The 26430-nt window shown below is 46.9% G+C and overlaps 1 protein-coding gene across 1 annotated transcript; it reads right to left on the bottom strand.

The window, feature by feature from the left end:
• Positions 1-12042: 12042 nt before the first annotated feature.
• On the bottom strand, positions 12043-24026 carry LOC147087774 (putative G protein-coupled receptor 139). The gene is made up of 2 exons (XM_085977829.1): positions 23667-24026; positions 12043-13919 (listed from the first exon to the last, which is right to left on the bottom strand). Exons 1-2 carry the CDS (start codon positions 23731-23733, stop codon positions 13009-13011), a joined length of 978 nt encoding a protein of 325 aa, XP_085833955.1. The 5' UTR covers positions 23734-24026; the 3' UTR covers positions 12043-13008.
• Between the last annotated feature and the right edge of the window lie 2404 nt (positions 24027-26430).

The following is a 26430-nucleotide window of genomic DNA, read 5'->3' as shown; positions in this document are numbered from 1 at the left end:
CCAGCCTCGCCCTGACAGCAAGACTGAGCCAGTATGGACCCAGCAGTGATAGAGGAACTTCGTTCTATTCTCTCCCATCAAGGTGATTTACTCGGCCGCCTTGAGCATCTTCTCCAAAGCATTTTGGAAAAGGTAGGTACGTGTACTCAGACCATTCAACACCCAGCCGCTGTGGCTTCTGCTCAGGATGTTCCACCTCAGTCAGTTCCTTTAGGTGTTACACCACCGGTCGCCGATCTCCAGACTCACCGAAAGCCTCGCCTACCCGCGCCAGAGCGCTATGACGGTTATCCGGGCAAGTGTTGCGTATTCTTGACTCAGTGCTTCCTAGTTTTTGAACTCCAACCCTCCATGTTCCTATCACCCCGCTCTAAGCTAGCGTTCATCATATCACTACTCTCGGGAAAACCTCTCGCCTGGGCTACCGCTCTCTGGGAGCAGTAATCTTTCATCTGCTCGGACATTCTCCTTTTCGTCGAAGAGATGAGCAAAGTCTTTGACCCTCCTGTGAGTGGACGGGAGGCAGCTAAGAGACTTTTTAATCTCCGCCAGGGCAACTGCAGCGTAGCCAAATTCGCGATTGAGTTCCACACACTCGCTGCGCGGAGCCACTGGAACACCGAGGCCCTTCTCTCCACGTTTCTTCATGGCCTCTCTGAATCTATCAAAGATGAACTAGCGTCCAGAGAAGTTCCGGAGGACCTTGACACGCTCATCTCCCTCACCATCAGAGTGGATAACCGCCTCCGGGAGCATGGTAGAGAGAGGAGATTCACTACGTCCACATAGGTGAGATCTTCTGGAGTTTCGAATCTGACCAAGAGTATCCAAGGTCCCCCGAGTCCACCTGTTAGCGCCGAAGAGGAACCTATGCAACTCGGCAGAACTCGGCTCTCACAGTTTGAGAAACAGAGGTGATTGAGAGAGAGGCATTGTCTTTACTGTGGCCTGTCTGGCCATCTCAGAGCCACATGCCCTGAGCTTCATAAAAAAGCCAGGAGGATTGGGAAAATATGGACAGATTAAATCCCTTCTCCTACCCCTTCTGTCTTCCAAACCCTGCTTCCCGCTCGTCTCTCTTGGGAGGGACAACAGTACAACCTCCAGGCGCTTATTGACTCCGGGGCCGCTGGATGTTTTATCGATGCCGCCCTGGTGCGTAGCCTGAAAATTCCTTTTTCCCGCCTTGACAAGCCTTTACAAGTCCCCGCGCTCGACAGCAGACCCCTTGGTTCTGGGCGTATTCATCATATCACCGGAGCATTACATGTACAAGTAGGGGAGAGAAAGCAAGAGATGATGCAGTTTCACCTTATCGATTCACCTGTGCTCCCTCTTTGACATCTGTGGCACTCTCTTCACAACCCTCACATTGACTGGACTACCGAGACTGTGCTGGAGTGGGGTCCTTCATGTCTAGTCAACTGTCTTAAGGTCTTCCCTAGTCTGCCCCATCCTTCCTCTCCCGAGCCAGCTGATCAGCTGGGCGTTGCTCATCTGCCCCCGAAATTCGGACCTCCATGCTGTGTTTATTAAGCGGCGGTCCACTACACTCCCCCCACAGCGGTCCTAAGACAGTGCCATTGATCTCCTGCCTGGCACTAGCCCCCCTTGGCATCGGCTCTACTCTTTCTCTGGCCCTGAGAATGTTTCCATGGAAGAATACATCAAGGAAGCCTTCGCTACAGGTTTCATTCGCGCTTCCACCTCCCCAGCGGGTGATGGCTTTTTTTTGTAAAGGAGAAGGATGGTGGTCTTAGGCCTTGCATAGACTATCGGGGGCTTAAAACAATTACCATTAAGAACCGCTATCCTCTCCCTTTGATGTCTTCAGCGTTTGAGCAGCTGCAGGGAGCAACCATCTTCTCCAAACTTGACCTCCGCAATGCGTACAACCTGGTCCGCATAATAATAATCAACATTATTGTCATTGTTAGTGCACAAGTGCAGTACAATGAAATGTATGCTTGCGGCTCCCGAGAGTGTACATTTTGATTAAGACATTTAACATTCAACATTCATTTGGCTTGTAATACATAAACATAAACATAATAAAGTGCATTGGCAGATGTGCAGGCTTTAGAGTTTATTTGTCGAGTTCAGTAGGATGACAGCCCTGGGAAAGAAGCTGTTCCTAACTCTGGTCGTTCAGGTGCGAATGCATCTGGAGCGTCTCCCAGATGGCAGGGGGGCAAACAAACTGTGGCTGGGGTGGGTAGGGTGTTTGGTGATGGTCAGTGACCTCCGTAGACAGCGTTGCTGGTAGATGTTCTCTATGGTCGGTAGCCGGGTGCCGGTAATGCGTTTGGCAGTTTTGACTACCCGCTGCAGGGCTTACCGGTCATAGGAGCTACAGCTGCCATACCGCACTGTGATGCAGTTCGTCAGTATGCTCTCTATTGTGCAGCGGTAAAAGTTAGAGAGGATCAGGGGTGACAGGTTACATCCCTTCAGCCTCCTTAGGAAATATAGGCGCTGCTGTGCCTTCTTCACCAAAGAGGAGGTATTGAGGGACCAGGAGAGGTCTTCTGTGATGTGGACTCCGAGGAACTGAAAGCAGTCCACCCTTTCCACCACAGCCCCATGGATGTGGATGGGTGTATGACTTCCGCCTTTAGACTTCCTGAAGTCCACAATGATTTCCTTGGTTTTCTTGATGTTAAGGGCTAGGTTGTTATCGGCGCATCACTTCACGAGATGCTGCACCTACTCCCTGTAGGCTGACTCATCGTTGTTTGTGATCTGGCCTACCACCGTGGTATCATCCGCAAACTTGATGATGGTGTTGGAACCATGAACAGCCACACAGTCGTGGGTGAAGTGGGAGTAGAGGAGGGGGCTCAGCACACAACCTTGTGGGTCCCCCGCGTTCAGGGTCAGGGGTGGGGAGGTGTGGTTACCTAATTTGACAGACTGGGGTCTGTTAGTTAGGAAGTCCACGGTCCAGTTGCAAAGGGAAGTGTTCAGGCCAAGAGTGTGGAGTTTGGTGGACAGCTTGTTGGGGCGATAGTGTTGAATGCTGATAGGGATGAATGGAAGACTGCCTTTATCATCCCTAGTGCTCACTAGGAATACCTCGTCATGCCCTTTGGCCTCACTAACGCTCCTGCTGTCTTCCAAGCTCTGGTCAATGACGTGCTCTGGGACCTGCTGAACCAGTTCGTGTTTGTTTATCTGGATGACATTCTCATCTTCTCAAAGTCCCCCCAGCAGCATGTCCAACACGTCAGACAGGTTCTGAAGAGGCTTTTGGAGAACCGTCTCTTTGTCAGATCCGAGAAATGTGAATTCCACGTCTCTAAGGTCACCTTCCTGGGCTAGGTCATCTCCTGTTGAAGCGTCCAGATGGATCCTAGCAAGGTTCAAGGCATCTTGAACTGGCCGCGTCCCACATCGGTTAAGCAGTTTCAGCGGTTCCTGTGATTCGCCAACTTTTACAGACGCTTCAGCTGCAACTTCAGCTCCATTGCCGCCTCCCTCTCTGCATTGACCAAGGCGTTGTCTTTACGGTTCAGTTGGTCTTCTGAAGCGGAACGGGCCTTCCAGGAGCTCAAACACCGTTTCACCTCGGCTTCCATTCTGTTACACCCGGACCCCACTCTGCCCTTTATCATAGATGTGGATGCCTCGTATATTGGAGTCGGGGCTATCCTGTCCCAGCGCTCCCCTAAGGACCAAAAGCTACATCCCTGTGCCTTCTTTTCCCATCGCCTGAAGCCAGCAGGGAATAACTACGATGTCGGCAAAAGGGAGCTCTTGGAAGTTAAGTTGGCCTTGGAGGAGTGGAGACATTGGTTGGAGCGAGCAGAGCATCCTTTTGTCATCTGGGCCGACCATAAAATTCTGAAAAAATCCAGGACTCCAAGCGCCTCAACCCTCGGCAGGCCAGGTGGGCTCTCTCCTTTAACCAGTTCAACTTTCTCCTGTCTTACCACCCAGGATCTAAGAACCTCAAACCTGATGCCCTTTCTCGCCAGTTTGACCCCTCGGAAGAGGACCGGACCCCGGAACATATCATCCCCAGTTCCTGCATCATTGCTCCCGTCGCATGGGAGATTGAGACTGTGGTTCAAGGGGCCCAAAGTCAGGCGTTTCACCCTGGAGGAGGCCCTCCTAATAGCCTTTATGTCCCCAGTCAGGTGCGCGCCCATGTCCTTCAATGTGGGCACTCTTCTCGATTGACTGGTCATCCTGGGATCAGTTGGACTCTCGAGTTCCTTAAGAGGAGGTTCTGGTGGCCCTCTATTGAAGCCGACACCCAGGTCTTTGTCTCCGCTTGTCCCCTCTGTGCCTAGAACAAGACATCCCAACAACCTCCACTTGGTCTACTGCATCCCTTGCCCATCCCCAGCCATCCCTGGTCTCATATCGCCCTGGATTTCATCACCGTGCTAACTCCATCTGAGGGAATCACTGCCATCCTAGTTGTGGTCGATCGCATTTCCAAGGCTGCTCACTTCGTCCCTCTTTTCAAGCTTCCCTCTGCCAGAGAGACTGCCCAGCTGGTTGTCTAGCATGTCTTCTGCCTCCATGGCTTGTCCCTGGATGTCATCTCTGACCGTGGTCCCCAGATCTCATCCAGGTTCTGGAAGGCTTTTTTTACCTCCTGGGCGCTTCCGTCAGTCTCTCCTCTGGGTTCCACCCACAATCTAACGGCCAGACTGAGAGAAGCAACCAAGATCTGGAGAGGTTGCTAAGAAGCTTTATGTTTCCAATCCTTCCACCTGGAGCAAGTATCTGGTCTGGTCAGAGTACGCGCACAATACCCTTCAGAGTTCCTCCACTGGCCTCTCACTTTTCGAATGTCAATATGGCTTCGAACCGCCACTCTTCCCTGAACAGAAGAGGGAGATAGGAGTCCCGGCTGCCCAGCAGTTCTTCCAACGCTTTCGCCGCACCTGGAGGAGGGTCCGACCCGCCTTGCAGCTCGCTTCTTCTCGGCAGAAAGTGCAGGCTGACCAACACCGCCGCCCAGCTCCTCGGTTCCGGACTGGACAGGAAGTCTGGCTATCTACCCGGAATCTTCCGCTCCATGTGGAGTCCCGCAAGTTGGCTTCCTGGTTCATCGGACCTTTTAGGATTTTGGAAAAAGTAAGCCGTGTGGCCTACCGGCTCCTCATTCCTTGGTTGATGAAGATACATCCCATGTTCCATGTCTCTCACCTCAGGCCGGTACTTAACAGTCCCTTGGTTCCTGCTTCCAGACCTCCCCCCCACCCCACATGATTGACGGTCAGCAAGTCTACACTGACCGTCGCCTCCTTGATAGTCGCCGGGTTAGGAGGAGCATTCAATACCTGGTCGACTGGGAGCGTTATGGTCCTGAAGAGCGTTCCTGTGTTCCGGCCCGGGACATTTTGGATCCTGAACACATCAGGGATTTTCGCAATCGCCACCCTGATCGTCCAGGAGGAACGTCAGCAGCCGTTCCTAGGGGAGGGGTTCCTGTGAGGGTGGTGGTTAGTTCCCTTGGTAATGCCTAGATGGCACTTTCACTTGTTTGTTTCCTTTTGCTAAATTGTTACTAGTTTAATTAACTGCCTTTATCAGGTTTATTGGTTTCACATGTTTTTGCTTGTATTTAAGTTCTGTGGTTTCATCCCTCTGTGCTCAGTCTTGACAAGCCGTTTGCCTAGTGGTAGCTTGTCTTGAGCTGCTATGTTTGTAACTGTTTACCTGTGGTATTCTGTAAAGTACTTTTATTTAAGACTGCATACCTGCTTCTCACCTCGTCTGTCTGCACTTGGGTCCAGAACCAGCCTCGCCCTGACAGACTCTATTCTCTTGAATTCAGAAGAATGAGAGGGGGTCTCATTGAAGCATTCAAAATTATTACAGGGCTTGAAAGGATGGATTCATGGAGAATGTTTCCCTTGGCTGGGGATTCTAGTGCCAGTGGCCAGAGCCTCAGGATAAAGAGAAGGCCGTTAAGGACTGGGATGAGAAGAATTTTTTCATGCAGAGTATGTTGAATATTTGGAATGCTTTACCCCAGAGGGCTATGGTGGCTCAGTCATTGGATATTATCAAAACAGATGTCGATAGATTTCTGAATAGAAAAGGCAAAAAGGGATATGGTTGTCGGGCCGGTTAATGGAGTTAAAGCGGAAGATCAGCCATGATCTCATTCAATGGTGGAGCAGGCTCGAAGGGCCGAATGGCCTACTCCTGCTCATGTTGTTTTTGTTATTATATTGTAGGTGACACAAACATGGCGGTTTTCAGCTGAAACAAGCAAGGCCCTCTGTATCTGGCACAAAGATGGCCATTTTTACTAGCTGATACAATTAAGGCATCTTGTAGGGGACACAAATACGGCCGTCAGTCGGAGACACTAACATGGCCATTTGTCGTTCACACAAACATGGCCGTCTGTAATTGACACAAACATGGCCATCTGTAGGTGACACAAGCTTGGCTGTCTGTAGGCGATACAAACACTGCCGTATGAAAGTGACACAAACATGACAGTCTGTTGGTGACAAACGTTTGGCCGTCTGTAGCTGACACAAACATGGTCGTCTGTAGGTGAAACAAACATGCCCATCTGTAGGTCACACAGACATGGACATCTGTAGGTGACGCAAATGTAGCCGTCTGTAGGTGACACAAGCGTGGTCGTCTGAAGATGACAGAAACATGACAGTCTGTAGGTGACGCAACATGGCTGTCTGTAGGTGACACAAACATGACCGTCTGTAAGTGAAACAAACATGGCCGACTGTAGGTCACACAGACATGGCCCTCTGTAGGTGACACCCACATGGCCGTCTGTACATCACACAGGTATGGCCATCTGTAGGTAACCCACACATGGCCATCTTTAGGTCACACAGACATGGCCATCCGTACGTTCCGCACACATGTCCACCTGTCGGTAACATAAACATGGCCGTCTTGAGGTGACACAAATATGGCCATCTCTAGGTGATACAAACATGGCCATATGTAAGTGACGCAGACATGGCCGTCTGTTGCTGACACAACAAAGCCATCTGTAGTTCACAAAATCATGGCCGTCTGTAGGTGACACAAACATGGCAGTCAGTACGTGATACAACTTGAACGTATGTAGGTGACACAAACATGGCCGTCTGTAGGTGATACAAAAATGGCGGTCTGTAGGTGACACAAACATGGTTGTCAGTAGTTGATACAATCATGGCAGTCTGCAGGTGACACAAACATGCCCGTATGTAGGTTACACAAGCATGGCCGGCTGTTGCTGACCCAAACATGGCCATCTGTAGGCGACACAACACAGCCGTCTGTAGGTGACACAAGCATGGCAGTCTGTAGGTGACACAACCATGGCCGGCTTTTGGTGACACAAACACAGTCGTCTCTAGGTGACACAAACACAGCCGTCTGTCGGTGACACAACCATGGCCGTCTGTTGGTGACACAAACATCGCCGTCTGCAGGTTAAACAAACACAGCCATCTGTTGCTGACACAAATATGGTTGTCATTAGGTGAGACAAAATTTGCCGTCTGTAGGTGACACAAACATGGGCGTCTGCAGGTGACGCAAACATGGGCTTCTATAGGTGACACAAACATGGCCATCTCTAGGAGACACAAACACAGCTGCCTGAATGTGTCACTAACATGGTTGTCAGTAGGTGAAACAAATGCGGCCAACTGCAGGTGATGCAAACACAGCCCTCTGTCGCTGACACAAACTTCACCGGCTGTAGCTGACACTGTGATGGCCATCTGTCGGTGATGCAAACAGGGCCATTTATAGGTGACACAAACCAAGCTGTCTGTAAATGACACAAACATGACAGGATGTAGGTGACGCAAACACGGCCATCCGTAGGTGACAAAAACATGGCTGTCTGTAGCTGTCGCAATCATGGTCGTCTCCAGGTGAAACAATCATGGCCGTCTGTAGCTCACACAAACATGGCCATCTTTAGGTGACACCAGCATAGCCGTCTGAAATGACACAAAATGACAGTCTGTATGTGATGCAAAATTGGCCATCTGTAGGTGGCACTATCAAGGCCGCCTTGAGGTGACACAAACATGGCCGTCTCTAGGTGACATCAACATGGCGGGCTTCGGTGATAAAAACATGGCCATATGTAGGTGACGAAAACATGGCAGTCTGTATGTGACACAAACATAGCAGTCTGTAGGTGATACACAAATGGCCATTCGTAAGTGACACAAACAAGGCCATCTGTTGGTGACACAAACATGGCCATCAGTAGGTGACACAAACATGGCAGTCTGTTGCTGACACAAGCACAGCTATCTGTAATTGATACAAACATGGCTGTCAGTAGGTGACACAAACCTGGCCTTCTGTAGGTGACACAAACATTGTTTTAGTAGGTGATACAAACATGGCCGTCTGTAGGTGACACAATCATGGCCGTCTGTAGGTGATTCAAACATGGCCGTAAGAAGGTGACACAAACATGGCCGTCTGTAGGTGATACAAACATGGCCATCTGTAGGTGACACAATCATGGTCGTCTGTAGGTGATACAAACATGGCCGTATGTAGGTGACACAAACATGGCTGTCTGTAGTTGATTCAAACATGGCCGTCTGTAGGTGACACAATCATGGCAGTCTGCAGGTGATTCAAACATGGCCGCCTGTAGGTGACACAATCATGGCCGTCTGTAGGTGATACAAACATGGCCGTCTGTAGGTGACACAATCATGGCCGTCTGTCGGTGTTTCAAACATGGCCGTATGTAAGTGACACCAACATGGCCGTATGTAGGCGACACAATCATGGCCGTCTGTATGTAACACAAACATGGCCACCTGTTGGTGACACAAACTTCGCCGTCTGTAGGTGAAACAAACACAGCCGTCTGTTGGTGACACAAATATGGTTGTCATTAGGTGAGGCAAACATTGCCATCTGTAGGTGACACAAACATGGGCATCTGTAGATGACACAAACATGGCCGTCTGCAGGTGACACAAACATGGCCGTCTGTAGATGACACAAACATCGCCATCTGTAGGATACACAAACACAGCTGCCTGAGTGTGTCACAAACATGGTTGTCAATCGGTGATAAAAGCACAGTCATCTGTAGGTGACACAAACACGGCCGTCTGTTGCTGATACAAACATGGCCGTCTGTAGGTGACACAATCCTGGCCGCCTGTAGGTGACGCAAACATGGCTGTCATTAGGTGAAACAAATGCGGCCATCTGTAGGTGATGCAAACACAGCCCTCTGTCGCTGACACAAAATTCGCCGGCTGTAGGTGACACTGTGATGGCCCTCTGTCAGTGACGCAAACAGGGCCATTTGTAGCTGACACAAACCAAGCTGTCTGTAAGTGACACAAACTTGACAGTCTGTAGCTGACGCAAACAGGGCTGTCCGTAGGTGACTAAAATATGGCCGTCTGTAGCTGTCACAATCATGGTCGGCTCCAGGTGAAACATACATGGCCGTCTGTAGCTTACACAAACATGGCCATCCCTAGGTGACACCAGCATGGCCGTCTGAAGATGACACAAAATGACAGACTGTATGTGATGCAAAATTGGCCATCTGTAGGTGGCACTATCAAGGCCGCCTTGAGGTGACACAAACATGGCTGTTTCTAGGTGACATCAACATGGCGGGCTTCGGTGATATTAACATGGCCTTATGTAGGTGACGCAAGCATGGCAGTCTGTATGTCACACAAACATAGCAGTCTGTAGGTGATACAAACATGGCCATTCGTAAGTGACACAAACAAGGCCATCTGTAGGTGACACAAACATGGCCGTCAGCAGGTGACACAAACATGGCCGTCTGTAGGTGACACAAACATGGCCATCTGTAGGTGACACAAACATGGCAGTCTGTTGCTGACACAAACACAGCTATCTGTAATTGATAAAAACATGGCTGTCAGTAGGTGACACAAACATGGGCTTCTGTAGGTGACACAAACATTGTTTTAGTAGGTGATACACAATGGCCATCTGTAGGTGACACAATCAGGGCCGTCTGCAGGTGATTCAAACATGGCCGTCTGCAGGTGACACAAACATGGCCGGCTCTATATGACACAATCTTTGCCGTCTGTAGGTGGCACAAACACCACCGTCTGTAGGTGACACACACATGGCTGTCAGTAGGTGACACAAACATGGCCGTCTGTAGGTGACACAAATATGACCGTCTGTAGATGACACAATCGTGGTTGTCAGTAGGTGAGACAAATAGGGCTGGCAGTATGTGAGACATTAATGTCCGTTTGTAGGTGATTCAAAAAGGGCCATCTGTAGGTGATACAAACATGGCCGTCTGTAGGTGACGCAAACACAGCCGTCGGTAGGTGATACCAACATGGCTGTCTGTAGGTGATTCAAACATGGCCGTCTGTAGGTGACAAAAACATGGCCGGCTGTACGTGATACAAATATGGCTGTCTGTAAATGTCACAAACATGGCCGTTTATAGGTGACACAAACATGGCAGTCTGAAGATGGCACAAACATGTCCGTCTGTAGATGACACAAACATGTCCGTCTGTAGATGACACAAACATGGCCATCTGTAGGTGACACAAGCATTGTTTTAGTAGGCGAATCAAACATGGCCATCTGTAGGTGACACAAACATGGCCTTCTGTAGGTGGCACTAACATTGTTTTCGTAGGTGATTCAAAAATGCAGTCTGTAGATGACACAAACATGGCCATCTGTAGGTGATGCAAACATGGCCATTCGTAAGTGACACAAGCAAGGCCGTCTGTAGGTGACACAAACATGGCCGTCAGTAGGTGACACAAACATGGCCGTCTGTAGGTGATACAAACATGCCATTCTGTAGGTGACATTAACATGGTTGTTAGTAGGCGATAGAAACAAGGCTGGCCGTAGGTGACACAAACATGGCAGTCTGTCGGTGATACAAACAAGCCCGTATGTAGATGCCACAAACATGGCCGCCTGTAGGAGATTCAAATATGGCCATCTGTAGGTGACATAAACATGGCAGTCTATAGATGACACAACCATGGCCGTCTGTAGGTGACACAAATATGGCCGTCACTAGGTGATTCAAATATGGCCGTCTCTAGGTGATTCAAATATGGCCGTCTGTAGGAGAAACAAACATGGCCGGAAATTGATGAAACAATCATGGCCGTCTGTAGCTGATAAAATCATGGCCAGCTGCTGGTGACACAGGCATTGTTGTCAGTAGGTGAGGGAAACAGTTTGTATGTGACGCAAAGATGTCAATCTGTAGCTGACAAAAACCTGGCTGTCTGTAGGTGACATAAACATGGCCGTCTGTAGGTGACACAAATATGGTCGTCTGTAGGTGACACAAACTTGGCCGTCTGTAGGAGGCATAAACATGGCCATCAGTATGTGACACAAATATATGACCGTCTGTAGGTGACACAAACATGGCCGTCTGTAGGAGACATAAACATGGCCATCAGTATGTGACACAAATATATGACCGTCTGTAGGTGTCACAAATCTGGCCGTCTGTAGGTAACACAAACATGGCCGTTTGTAAATGACACAAACATGGCCGTCTGTAGGTCATACAACCAAGACCTCTGCACGTGTCTTACACATAGCGGTCTGCAGGTCACAGAAACATGGCTGTTTGTAGCTTACACAAATATAACCATCTGTAAGTGACACAAATTTGGCCTTCTGTAGGTGACAGAAACACGGTCGCCTGTAGGTCACAGGGAAACGGTCGTCTGCAGGTGACACAAAGATGCCGGCTGTTGTTAACACAAACCTGGCCGTCTATAGGTGATACAAACTTGGCCGCCAGCTGTTGCCTTTTGCCCTGTGGTGGATGACGCCACAATCATGTCAGTGATTGGTGCTTTTTGAACACGGATTCCGGCTCCAGCCCCACGCCCAATGTGTGCCGCGTGTGACTCCTGACCCGAGGCTGCAAAACCACTTTGGGACGTTCCAAGTTTGTGACAGGCGGTAAATAAATTGATATTTCCAACTTTCTTTTACAATAAAACATTTACTTTCCTAGCTATCAATAGTTCAGAAGAAAATGACCAATTTCATGTCAAATCAATTTACCCTTCAATCTTTATTCTTAATTCTTCAAAACTCACAAAGTAACTTGGACAAAAAGAACAAAGTAATACCACATTACTGTTAGAATACAGCAGGGCCAGGCACTAGTTATCCACTCAGTGACTGCCCGGAGTACAGAGTGAGATCAGAGGCTGAAAATTACTTACCAGAAGTGTGGAATATGAACAGCAAAAAAAAATTCAGTACACATTAAATAACAACATGTAAAATAAATTGAAGGTTGTTCTCATTGGTTGGCTAAAATTTGCTGTTACAGATCCCCCAACAGATACAACAAAAACAACTTTCTGTCAATACATTGCAAATCGATGTAGGATCAGGAAGTTCTGTGACAGTTCAGGGACGGGAATCTACTTCTTACACTTATTGCTGCCAACAAACTGCAGCTGTCAATCTTCGGCACTAAGCTCTGGGATCCACCCCTATACATTACTGGCTCTCTACCGCACCTTTGTTCTGTAACCTCCTGTGAAGCACCTTGGGATCTTTTACTCCGTTAAAGACGCTGTATAAATGTAAGATGTTTTTGCTGAGAGGCTGAGATGAGGTGGACCCAATGGAAGGAATCTCGTGAGGAGCACAATAAGCAGCACAGACTAGTTGGGCCGAATATCCGGTTTCAGTGCTGCTTAATCTTTTAATATAAGCACCAGAACTACCGCTCAGCTCTGCCTGCCTTCCTATTGACGTTGCTCTTACTCTGGAAGCTGCAAGTGAAATGATGCACTATATGTGCAAAAAGCTAGTGGTCCTGTCCCGAAAGACAAGGTGAGAACTCTCAGTCAGAAATGCTGCTGCGTTCTAAAAAAAAGTGCTTGCCCCGCCGATGGTTCTATTTTCAGATCACCAGCGATTCCTGATGTAATACAGTTGATGGCATTCTGGGGTAAGTATTAGATTTATGGGCTGGAAACACTGGAACCCGAATCTGGGCTGCGCTCAGTTGTTCTGCTTCTTAATTAATTGAATAATTGAGGCAACCGGATATTTCCCCGCACTCTTCAACTGCTCTCTGAACTTGGACTGGGTCACCCCATAAATAAATGTGTTTGTGCAGCAACTTAAATTCTGCAGCATATATCCGACTTCATTAAAGATAGATATAGAATCATTGTGATAATTGGAATCTACACCTCTAATGTAATAGTATATGAAATATATTACATATACCGACCACAGAAGTATGAAGCTGCCAGATATGGTGAAGAGTAAAATCACAGACTTCCTTCTGCTCTCCATCTCTGGGTCACTGCGATTCTCTCCCTTGCTCTCACCCCTCAGTATCTTACGGACTCGACTGGCCACTAAAATGTGTCTGACTGTCAGAGCGTTGAGCAACAAAATGAAAGCGAATGGGAGCAATGGAGTTAAAATTGTGTCAAGCCAGTCATATTCGACCCAACCGGGCTCAGAATAATAGCTTGGTTTTACGTAACAGTACCATGGCACATTGTCGATTATCTCTCCTGGTTTAAATATAAAGTAGAAGGGAACGTTTTTTAAACAGAGCAGAATGCAGGTTGTTGCCAGAACCACAGTCGCAGTTTTCTCAGTGCAATATTTTGTTTTCAGATTCTGGCAACAAATGGCCACAAATCGATCGAAGGTGAAAGTGACGGTGAACCAGACAGAACAGTCTGTGGCTGCACCGACCAGGACAGTGCGAACACTACACACAGGAGTGATGACCAGGAAACACATTGGGAAATAATACCAATTGATCTGGTTCAGTATGACCTCAGTGATGATGACCAGTAGATCTGCCGCTGCCATCGCCACCAGATAGCGAGTGGTGCAGGTGGAGAGCCCACACTTTCCCCAGGACAGGATCACAATCGCCACTAAATTAACTGAAAAAAAGAGCAGGGAAAAGAGAATGCAAACTACTGATCAAACATTCTCCGTATCTGTGCCCAGAGAATATGGGCCGTATTTTATAACCAAGAACGGGTTGTTTTTTAGTCGGGTCAGAGATTATCAGGTTTAAATCTCCATCCGACCACAGCCCGCCTCCAGACCACCTGCTTCCGAGTTTAACAGATAAATCGGACCACCATCCTGGCTCGTGATTGGACCGCCCCCGGATTTGCAGAACCCTTCCCGTGTTCGGGGATCAGATCACACACTGGTATTGGACAGCCATCACCCCCCGTGGCCGGGGATCGGAAAAAAACCCAGGATCGGCCACCCAGCATCTCAGGGCCATGGACTTGGTCCTGCGATCTTCTCCAGATTCCTCCCCCCCCGACTGAAACCCAAGCTGGCCAATCCTGCTGACTTCATGCAGGGAAGCTGTCAACGACAAAACTATACCCTGCCTACAGAACCCGCCTGGTTGATATCAAAAGCACAATATTAAGAATGCTGTAACTCTGATAAATACAGATAATGATGTGGACACACATCAAGTCAGGCATCATCTGTGGAGAGAGAAACAGTGTTAACATTTAAGTTCGACTATCTTTCATCAGAACTGAAACATATTAGATATTAACAGTTTTAAAGCAATGATAGAGCCAGAGAAAAGTAGGGGAGGGGAGGAAAGAACAATTGAGAGGTCTATGCTCGGGTGGAGGGCAGAAGTGATCCAGGAATAAAATGGATAATTGGTCAAGGGAGATAGGACAATTAAAGAAATAAAAGATTGAACCAGATCAGGAATAAATGGCTGTAGCAGAATAACAGAGGGGGAGGCAAGGACGGAAAATCTGTAAAAGAGGAGAAGGTTCCAGTGACCAGGGAATCTGGCAGAGAATGGTGGGTGGACCACAGATATACGCACCAGCCTTCATCCTGCCCAAGACTGGTGTGCCCGCACTCTTCCAGCCACCACATCAAGCTCACGGCTAGCTGGTCAGAGACAAGGGCTACCTGCTCTCCATCTGGTTCATGACTCCCCTCTGCAGACCCAACGCCCCTGCCCAGCAGTCATATAATGAGCGCCATGCTGCCACCAGGAACATTATCGAGCAGACCATCTGCATGCTGATGCAACAGTTCCACTGCCTTGACCGATCGGGAGGAGCCCTCCAGTATTTGCTGGAGCGGGTGTCACAATTCCTGATGTTTGCTGCATGCGCCACAACTTGGGAGCCCAGCCCTTGCCACCTGGGATTACGGGAGCACCTCAGGAGGAGGAAGAGGGTGAGGAGGATGTGGAGGAGGAGTTCGAGGAGGAAGAGGAGGATGAGGACCACGAGGAGGTAGACGAGGAGGAGGAGCAACAGGAGAGAGGGAGGAGACATCCACTCTATCAACCTTCCAGAAGGGCGGTCCGTGAGCAACTCAAATAACTGACATACGAATGAAGTATACCACAGATCTCCATTGCTCACCACATCACCATCTTTACTTCAGGCCATATCACAGCGCAAAGAAGAAGTGAGAGACACCACTCAAGGATCAAAAGTTAATGAATAAATTTATGAATAATCAGTGAACATATACTTAATAAAAATGAATTAACTATTCACGCCTGTGCAGTCGCTGGGTGCTTCTCGTTACTGTGTATTTGCCCACGCCAGTGCTCCTACGATGTTTTGACCTAGTGGCTGCAGCAGGACTGGTGGAAGGCTGCTGAGTTTCCCTGCGGGATACTTAAGATGGTCTTGAAGAGCGACTCAACCAGCTCTGGGCCTGGAAGGGCCAGCTAGAGACTGCACCACCTCAGCACGGGCGGCAGTTGCCTGGGCTGGCTGGATGACAGGCAAAGGCTTAGTGGCATTTGTGGGAGCAGGAATGCTGTGATTCTGGAGAAGACAGCAGGTTCCTGCTCCACTGATGCACTGACACTCTCCCGGGGCAGCACCACATCATCCCAAGAAATCTGTTGGAACACAGATTGTTGACCTGCTGAGATATCGTGAAAGCTCTGGTCGACAGTGATAGACTCAGCCACGATGGCAGCTGTCAGAGCTGAGACTGCATGGCACCTGTCTGAGTTTGGATACCACCAAGAAAACACTGCATTACAGCACTAAACGTTGTGTCAGTTCTGCCTGTGCTGCAATGGAAGCTGCCAGCTTGCCATTCACAGGCGTCTTCGGGTCTGGGACTCAAGTTCTCTCTGGGAATCTACCATTCCTTGCAGACTGGAAATGATGGGATACAAGGTGTGTGCAAAGCATTGTGCAAGTTTGTGGGCGGACTCCTCCAAGCTCTTTATCATTGCCGATGTGATTTCGGGCAACCTTGCTATTGCACCTATCATCTCCCTGTGCATGCCCTTCACCATTCTTCTAGCAGCCTCACCATCGAGGTCCTGATCTGAGTCCTGTGCAGCCGAACTCCCAGTCGAACTCGCCCTCCTGGGAGATGGGCCCCGAGCTACCCTTTCCCCCTTACCTTGCTGCAGCCCACTCGTCACCGGTGCCTTCCCTTCTGCAGATCCGGCGACTATACCAGCCTGTAAAGAAGGAGTAGTGCCAGTGTCTGAGCTGGTGCCTAAGGGAGAGAGAGGCAATGACTCGGTGTGTTCTTCCTCCTCCTCTTCTTCCACCTCGCTCTGTATAGTGCCCTCAGGGACAGGCTGCTCAGCTGCTTGCTCATTACTTTAACTCTTACTGGCACAAGAGTCATGCTAAGGTGAGGGGAGGGGACAGAAGGGGAGAAATGCTTGCATACAGTCTGATTAGGGGGAATGTGTGAATGGCTTGTGGCGTGAGGGGGAAGAGGGATGTTGGAAGAAGGATTAGGATAGAATATACCGTTGTTGTACCCAAGGGGGTCAACGTCGCCGGGGGCCACGGCATCCACCACCTGGCGCCCAATAATCTGCAGCACTCGTTTCTCCAGCGCAGACAGTGGTTAGGTGTCGACGTAGACACCGCATGCGCGCTACTGCCCCCTCCTGTTCTGAACGACCTTGGAAAGGAAGGAAAGGAAAGGAAAGTGTGTGAGTGATTGTGGAACTATGTGATTGGCTGATGTGCTTGCCATCGGTGTATAGGTGTCTTTGTGTGCAAGGTGTGAGATGTGGCTGTGAGTGTTGGTAGATAGATTTTGTTGGTGGTTGAGTGCTGCGGGTGTGGTGCTTTTCGTGGAGTGTGAAGATTGGTTCAGATGGCGGTACATAGATTTGTAGAAGCATTCACTCACCCTGTCCACGCAAGTGAAGTCGCTAAATTTCTTCCTGCACTTTGTGCGGATCCAGGGGATGACAGTTCTGCCCAAGACGTGCTGCGCTACTTCCCTACCCATGGTGCAGAAGGCTTCTGGCGAGGGCCTTCTGCCACTTGCTGGGTAGTGCACCGCCATCCATCTCTCCACAGCGAACACCAATGCCTCCAATGTTTAATCGCAGAATCTGCAGGCACTCTCCCTGGGGCATGGATCTGCAATGACTACAGCTGCTTTAGTCCTCCAACTCCTTTTCCTTGACCTGCTGAAGCTTGCTGAGGCAGCTGCACAGCCAGCCATGCTGAGAATGAAGTTCTGCAGCATCAATGATCCTTCCCTTCCAGAACAAGAAAAAGCCTGCGGCAATCATGACTTGTGATTAGAGTGCTACTGATATTGGTCCACCCTTTGAGTGTAACGCCAATGAGCTTGTGGTTAAAAACTTGAAATAGATTTCCAATCATTTATTTGAGCATTGTGCATGAATGTTGCATGCTCGCTAAAGCATTAGCGCCTGACACTAATTCTCCAACTTTTCTAATGCTACAGCCCATTCCTAGGCTATGATGAATTTCTAGCCCTCTGAATCATAGATAAGAACTGATCTGTCAAACATTAATCAGTTTCCGAAGTGCAATAATCAAAAACCACAGCCTAATATTCATCCTGACTAGTAGACAGATAATGAAATTCAGCACTCATGACCCACAGGCTTACAGGAACGTGTTGGGGGAAGGGGAATATTCAGCACTAAAACAACTGAAGTGCTTACAGTAACTACTCTTAGTGTAAGAAAAGTATTTAAACCTGTTTCTGTTCTTGCAGCTCAATATCAATGCATTTCACTTCATACGCGTTTTTAAAACATCTTTACCCAAAAGCAAAAATATTCTCTTTCGCCATCAATTTCGAACATAGGATTTAGGAGCAGGAGTCGGCCACTCGGCCCTTCGAGCCTGCTGCGCCATTAAATAAGATCATGGCTCATCCGATTAGTCCACATTCCCGCACACCCCCGATAACCTTTCGCCCCCTTGCTAACCGGGAATCTATCTACCTCTGCCTTAAAAATATTCAAAGACTCTGCATCCACCGCCCTTTGAGAGAAAACATTTCTCCTCATTTCCATCTTAAATGGGTGACCCCTTATTTTTAAATAGTGACCCCTAGTTCTAGATTCTCGCAGAAGAGGAAACACCCTCGCCACATCCACCCTGTCCAGACCCCTCAGGATCGTATATGTTTCAATCAAGTCACCTCTTACTTTTCTGAACTCCATCGGATACAAGCGAAGACTGCACAAACTTTTCTCATAAGACAACCCGCCCATTCCAGGTTTTGGTCTAGCAAACCTTCTCTGAACTGCTTCCAACACATTTACATCCTTCCTTAAATAAGGAGACCAATACTGTACACAGTCCTCCAGGTGTGGTCTCACCAATGCCCTGTGTAACTGTAGCTTAACCTCCCTACTTTTGTATTCAATTCACAGAATCACAGAAACCTCACAGTGCAGATAGAGGCCATTTCGGCCCATCGAGCCTGCACCGACACATATCCCACCCGATCCCCGTAACCCCTGCACCAATACATATCCCACCATATCCCAATAACCCCACGTATTTAATCCCCCTAACACTAAGGGTCAATTTTTATCATAGCCAATCATCCTAACCCGCACATCTTTGGACTGTGGGAGGAAACCGGAGCAACCGGAGAAAACCCACGCAAACACGGGGAGAATGTGCAAACTCCACACAGACAGTCACCCGAGGCCGGAGTCGAACCCGGGTCTCTGGCGCTGTGAGGCAACAGTGCTAACCACTATGCCACCAAAATGAACAACTTCACATTTTCCCACATTATGCTCCATTTGCCAGATCTTTGCCCTCTCACTTATCCTATCTATATCCCTTTATGGCCTTCTAATGTCCTCTTCACAATGTATCGTCATACCTAACTTTGTGGCATTCGCAAATTTAGCAACAATACGATCGGTCCTTCATCCAAGTCATTTATACAAATGTACAATGTTGAAGCCCAGCACTGATCCCTGTGGCACACCACTGGTTACATCTTGCCAATCAGAAAATGACCCATTTATGCCTACTCGCTGTTTCCAGTTAGCTAGCCAATCTTGTATCCATGCCAATATGTTACCCCCTACAATATGAGCTTTTCTTTTCTGCAATAACCTTTGATGTGGCACCTTAACAAATGCCTTCTGGAAATCTAAGGACAGTACATCCACAGTTTCCCCTTTATCCACAGCACATGTTACTTCCTCAAACAACTCCAATAAATTTGTTAAACATGATTTCCGTTGCACAAAACCATGTTGACTATGCCTGATTACTTTGAACTTTTCGAAGTGCCCTGCTACAACACCTTTAATAATCGTTTCTAACATCTTTCCTATGACAGATGGTAAGCTAGCTGGCCTGTAGTTTCCTGCTTTCAGTCTCCCTTCCATTTTGAATAAAGTTACATTCGCTATTTCCCAATCTAATGGAACCTTCCCCGAATCTAGGGAAATTAAAAAAATTAAACGCAACGCATCAACTATCTCACTAGCCACTTCTTTTAAGTCCCTAGGATGAAGTCAATCAGGCCCGCGGACTTGATAGACCGCATCTCCAACAATTTGCTCAGTACCACTTCCCTGGTGATTATAATTATCTTGATTTCCTCCCTCCCTTCCATTTCCTGATTTCAGCTATTTCTGGGATTTTAGTTGTATCCGCTATAGTGGAGACCGATGCAAAATACCTGTTCAATTCAACAGCCATCTCCTTATTATCCATTATTAATTCCCCAGCCTCACTTTTTATAGGACCAATGCTAACTTTGTTAAATCTTTTCTTTTATAAATATCTATAAAAACTTCTACTATCTGTTTTTATATTTCTAGCTGGCTTTCACTCGTACACTAATTTTTCTCTCCTTATTAATCTTTTAGTCATTCTTTGCAGTTTTTTACATTCTGTCCAATCCTGCCACCCATCTTTGCGCAAGTTTCAGCTTTTTCTTTAAGTTTAATATTGTCTTAAAATTTTTAGTTAACCACGGATGGTGGTTCCTCCCCTTGATATTTTCCTTTCTCGTTCGATTGCATATATTGTGTGTATTTTGAAACATCCCCTTAATTGTCTGCCACTACAACTCTATTGATCTATCCCTTAACCTAATTTGCCAGTTCATTTTAACTAGCTCTGCTTTCATGCACTCTTAAATGTCCTTATGTAAGCTTAAATTACAAGTCTTGGACCCACTCTTCTCTCTGTCAAACTGATTGTAAAATTCAATCATATTATGATCGCTGCTACCTAGGGGCGCCTTCGCTATGAGGTCATTGATTAATACTATCTCCTTGCAGAACACCAGGTCTAATTTAGCCTGCTCTCTGGTTGGCTCCAGAACGTGATTTTGTAAGAAACTATCCAGAAAACATTCCAAGAACTCTTCATCGATGCCAACTTTGCCCGTCTGATTTTTCCAGTCTATATGCAGTTTAAAATCCCCTGATTATTGCTGAACCCTTCTGAGAAGCTCCCATTATTTCTTCCTTTATACTCCATCCTACCATGTGGTTACTGTTAGCTGGCCGGTACACCACTCCCACAAGTGACTTCTTGCATTTATCAGTTCTCATCTCTACCCAAACCGCTTCTACATCCTGGTTTCCTGAACTTAAGTCATCACTCCCTATAGTGCTAATACCATCATTAATTAACAGATCCACCCTTCCAACTTTTACCACCTTCCTGGCCTTCCTAAATATCATGTACACTTCAATATTCAGGTCCCAATCTACATAACCCTGCAGCCATGTTTCTGTAATGGCTATCAAATCAGATTTATTTATTTCTATTTGCGCTTTCAGTTCATCTGCTTTGTTTCGCATGCTAATTCCGTTCAGATGCAGTGCCTTTAGTTTTGTCTTTATATTACTTTTGTAACCTCTAGCCTTATCTGTTGATTTACTCTTAGCTGTGTACTCTCTATAATTTCTGTCACTGTCTGTTTAACATTTTCCACGTTAATATCTTTTTCTATTGCCTTGTCTCTAATCTTTAAATTACAACATCTTCCCTAATTTGATCCCATGCCCCCAATATTTAGTTTAAAGCCCTCGCTACTACCCTAATTATACGACTCGCCAGAACACTGGTCCAAGCACAGTGCAGGTGATGACCGACCCAAATATAGATATCCTACTTTCCCCACTACTGGTGCCAGTGCCCTAGGAATTGAAACCAATTTCTCCCACACCAGGCTTTCAGCCACGCATTCATCACTCTTATTTTATTTATGCTATGGCAATTTGCTCGTGGCTCGGGTAATAATGCAGATATTGTTACCCTTGATGTTCTGCTTTTTAGCTTAACCCCTAGCTGCTCATACTCTCTCAGCAGAACCTCTTTCCTAGTACTACCTATATCGTTGGCACCTACATTGACCACGACCACTGGCTCCTCCCCCTCACCCTGCAAGTTCCTGTCCAGCCCAGAGCAGATGTCCCGAACCCTGTCACCGGGCAGGCAACACAGCTGTCTGTAATCTCACTCTTGGCCACAGCGAACTGTTTTTATTCCCTGACTATGCTGTCCCAAATTACTGCTACATTCCTATTAACTACCCCCGCTTGAACGGCTTCCTGTATCTCGGTGCCATGGTCAGTTTGCTCATCCATCCTGCAGCCACCACTTTCATCCATACTTTTCGCAAGAAGCTCAAACCTGTTGGACAATTGCAAAGGCTGAGGCTCCTCCACGTCCTGGATCCCCATACCTGCCTCACTCGCAGTCACATACTCATGCCCTGGACCACTGACCAAATCAGAAGACACTATCCTAAGGGGTGTGACTGCCTCCTGGAATAAAGTGGCCAGATAACTTTCCCCCTCCCTGATGCATCGCAGTTTCCGCAGCTCGGCCTCCAGCTCATCAACTCTGAGCCGAAGCTCCTCGAGCCGCAGACACTTACCGCAGATGTGCTCATCCTGGATCACGCATCCAGTAGCTCCCACATACTGCAGTCGCCACACATCACCTGCCCTGCATTAATTATAGAGGTTTAATTACTTTATTTTTATTAATTAATAAACGATACTACTTTTAATAAGATTTGTTACTGATACTGATACAAATTAGTACTATTGAAACCTTACAATTACTAATAAATGTTCTTGGCTTTAAATGATAAGGGCAGTGAGCAAAATACTCACCAACCAATCCCTTAACCTTTTTCCTGTGATGTCACCTTTTATTTTTCTCCAAATGCGGGGAGCGGGGTGGTGCCACTGAGCCGAACGTCCGCTGGTTCTCCGTACCCTCTTGTAAAGCTTTGTAACTCCTGCTCTCCTGGAAGCTGACAAAGATAGAAAAAGAAAGTAACAGCTCCCTCCCCGAACTCCCTCTCTCACCAAACTCGCAGCTCTACACTCTGTTCCGAGCTGCACTTCATAAAACAAATGGAGGGGAGAAATCAGTCACCTAAAATAGTGATTACAAAGTCGAACTGAATTCTTCCACGCCAGTTAGTGATCTACACTCAGTAAAATTCGACAGTGAGAGATACTCCAAGTAATACATATTCACTGGGGTCAGGTGTTCCACTCCGGTTAGTGACCCACACTCAGTAAAAGTCTACAGTGAGAGGTACTCCAAGTAATACATAGTCACTGGGGTCAGGTGTTCCACTCTGGTTAGTGATCCACACTCAGTAAAATTCTACAGTGAGAGATACTCCAAGTAATCCATAGTCACTGGGGTCAGGTGTTCCACTCCAGTTAGTGACCCACACTCAGTAAAATTCTACAGTGAGAGATACTCCAAGTAATCCATAGTCACTGGGGTCAGGTGTTCCACTCTGGTTAGTGACCCACACTCAGTAAAATTCTACAGTGAGAGATACTCCAAGTAATACATAGTCACTGGGGTCAGGTGTTGCACTCCAGTTAGTGACCCACACTCAGTAAAATTCTACAGTGAGAGATACTCCAAGTAATCCATAGTCACTGGGGTCAGGTGTTCCACTCCAGTTAGTGATCCACACCAGTAAAATTCTACAGTGAGAGATACTCCAAGTAATCCATAGTCACTGGGGTCAGGTGTTCCACTCTGGTTAGTGACCCACACTTAGTACAATTTTACAGTGACAGACCATTGCACTAACACCTTTTCTCAGAGACATTTCCCGGAATGAGGACTGATTTAACTGTACATCATATTCCACTAACGGCAATAACTTGATCATTCAGAGAGCCTGTGAGCTACAAACAGGTATATTTTCAGTTCAGGAAATGGCATTAAACAGGTTGTGTCAAGACACTAGACTTAACGAAATTACCAAACACTGATCGCACGTCTGTAAAACTATGTCCACTAGACGAGCATGTAACATTATCAGCCAGAGAGCTAAAGCAGAGAACAGCTCACATACAGATTTACACTACTTCAATGGTTATTATCACTTACCAGGAACTCCAATGACGGCAAGGATCATGTAATATATTTTCTGGACACTCTCAAATGTGTGATACATTTTCTGTGTGAAGCGATGTGTCCGTGCTGCAGGCAATCTCTCTGAATTATACTCTGAGCCGAATCCCACAGCCTTTCATTTATACCCTGCGCGATCTCCACGGGGAGATTGAGGTTGCAACATTGTTAAAAGGTTGAACAAACAAGTTACGACAGCCAAGTTAATTCCCTGTTATAATGGAATATATTTAGCGCTGAGTTTTAAATTGAAAACCCCAAAGACTTGAGAATTCTGATCATATTAATTAACCAATGGAAATTGCAAGCTGTGTTCTCCCAGCACTAGGTTTGTTGTTTCAAACACCTTCAGTGCATCTCATATCTCATATTGTTTCTGTGATATCCTTCATGCTGTTGTGCTCATTTAGTAATCAAACTGCAAATGCTAGAGTGCCCTCTCAGTGCAGCACTCTGGGCTGGGGCTGCGCTCTTAATTTTCCCATGTCCTAAACGGCCATTACCTCTCAAACCAATATATACGCTAAAGCTAATGAATCTATTAAACCAAATAAAAATAAAATATCTAATAAAGCGCATCAAACTAATACAGCCCCTCAAGCTATTACAGCCTCTCAAACTAATACAGTACGCTAATATAATAAAGCACCACAAACTAAGACAGCCTCTGAAACTAATACAGGATCTCAAACTAATATAGACCCTCAAACTAATACAGACCCTCAAACTAATACAGACCCTCAAACTAATACAGCCCCTCAAACTAATAAAGCCCCTCAAAATAATACAGCCCCTCAAACCAATACAGCCCCTCAAACCAATACAGCACCTCAAACTAATACAGCCCCTCAAACTAATAAAACCCCTCAAAATAGTACAGCCCCTCAAACCAATACAGCCCCTCAAACCAATACAGCACCTCAAACTAATACAGCCCCTCAAACTAATACAGCCCCTCAAACTAATACAGCACCTCAAACTAATACAGCCCCTCAAACTAATAAAGTCCCTCAAACTAATACAGCCCCTCAAACTAATAAAGTCCCTCAAACTAATACAGCCCCTCAAACGAATACAGCCCCTCAAACGAATACAGCCCCTCAAACGAATACAGCCCCTCAAACTAATACAGCCCCTCAAACTAATAAAACCCCTCAAAATAATACAGCCCCTCAAACCAATACAGCCCCTCAAACCAATACAGCACCTCAAACTAATACAGCCCCTCAAACTAATACAGCCCCTCAAACTAATACAGCACCTCAAACTAATACAGCCCCTCAAACTAATAAAGTCCCTCAAACTAATACAGCCCCTCAAACTAATAAAGTCCCTCAAACTAATACAGCCCCTCAAACGAATACAGCCCCTCAAACGAATACAGCCCCTCAAACGAATACAGCCCCTCAAACGAATACAGCCCCTCAAACGAATACAGCCACTCAAACTAATAGAGAACCTCAAACTAATAGAGAACCTCAAACTAATAGAGAACCTCAAACTAATAGAGAACCTCAAACTAATAGAGAACCTCAAACTAATAGAGAACCTCAAACTAATGGAGAAGCTCAAACTAATGCAGCACTGCAACCCAATGTAGCACATGAAATTAATACAGCACCTCAAACCAATACAGATCAACACCATCCAGTTAAAAGGATCCTGATTGATAAGCATGCAATTCACCACCTTAATCATTCAACGTGGCTGCAATTTGGCTGTGGGGTAATGTAGCTATTGGTTATGATACTGGATTGGTAATCCCGAGGCCTGACTAATGATCCGGAGACATGAGTTCAGATCTCCACCACGGCAGCTGGGGAATTTGAATGAAGTGAATGAATATAAAAAATGCATACTATCTACAAGCTTCACTGCAACAACTCGTCAAGGCTTCTTCCACTGCATCTCCCAAGCCAAAACCTCTACCACCTTGGCAGACAATGGCAGCAGACGCATGGGAGAACCACCTCCAATTTCCCATCCAATTCACATAACATCCTGACTTGGAAATATCGCCATTGACTCATTGCCGCTGTGCCAAAATCCTGCTACTCCCTGCCTAACGGCACTGTGGGAGTACATTCACAACACCGATTGCAGCAGTCCAGGATGTTAGCTCACCACCACCTTCTCAAGGGCAATTGAGGAGTGGCAATAAAGGATTGTCTTCCCAGCGACATCCACAACTCATTGAGGTATAGCTTAAATAACTCGATCAATTAAATAAAACTGGCCACTTCACATCAACAAAATTGAACAGAAACTGGCCGCACGAGCAGATTCTAACCAATCACCCTGTAACTGACCAAATGACAACTACCTGATCGTTCACCAATAAACTAAACAAAATAACCACAGTCTGACTGAAATCGTAGAAACTCTCCACAAGAAAACAATCTGACCGATATCCCAGAAACTGTTCAACTGACCAAGATTTGGTCCTGTGTAAAGAGACATGATTAATTAAAAATGTCCTAGTAAAGGACCCCTTGGAATGAGTGACCATAACATGGTTGAATTCCATATTCAAGTAGAGGGTGAGAAGGTTGGATTTCAAACAAGCGTGCTGAGCTTGAATAAAGGAGACTATGAAGGTATGAGAGCGGAATTGATTAGAGTGGACTGGGAAAATAGATTAGAGGGTAAGAAGGTACATGATCAGTGGTGTACATTTAAGGAGTTATTTTACAACTTGCAAAAAATATATATTCCACTGAGGAAAACAGGGTGTAAAAGA

Source organism: Somniosus microcephalus, unplaced genomic scaffold (genome assembly GCF_052327205.1).
Source record: "Somniosus microcephalus isolate GS21.2 unplaced genomic scaffold, FLI_Smic_1.0 unresolved_chr5, whole genome shotgun sequence".
NCBI lineage: Eukaryota > Metazoa > Chordata > Chondrichthyes > Squaliformes > Somniosidae > Somniosus > Somniosus microcephalus.
This window is presented reverse-complemented; position numbering and strand designations above follow the sequence as displayed.

Coding starts and splice junctions, on each gene's coding strand:
- LOC147087774 (XM_085977829.1), bottom strand. CDS start 23,733: ATGTATCACACATTTGAGAGTGTCCAGAAAATATATTACATGATCCTT. Junction 13,920..23,666: donor TGCCGTCATTGGAGTTCCTG/GTAAGTGATAAT, acceptor TCTTTTTTTCAG/TTAATTTAGTGGCGATTGTG.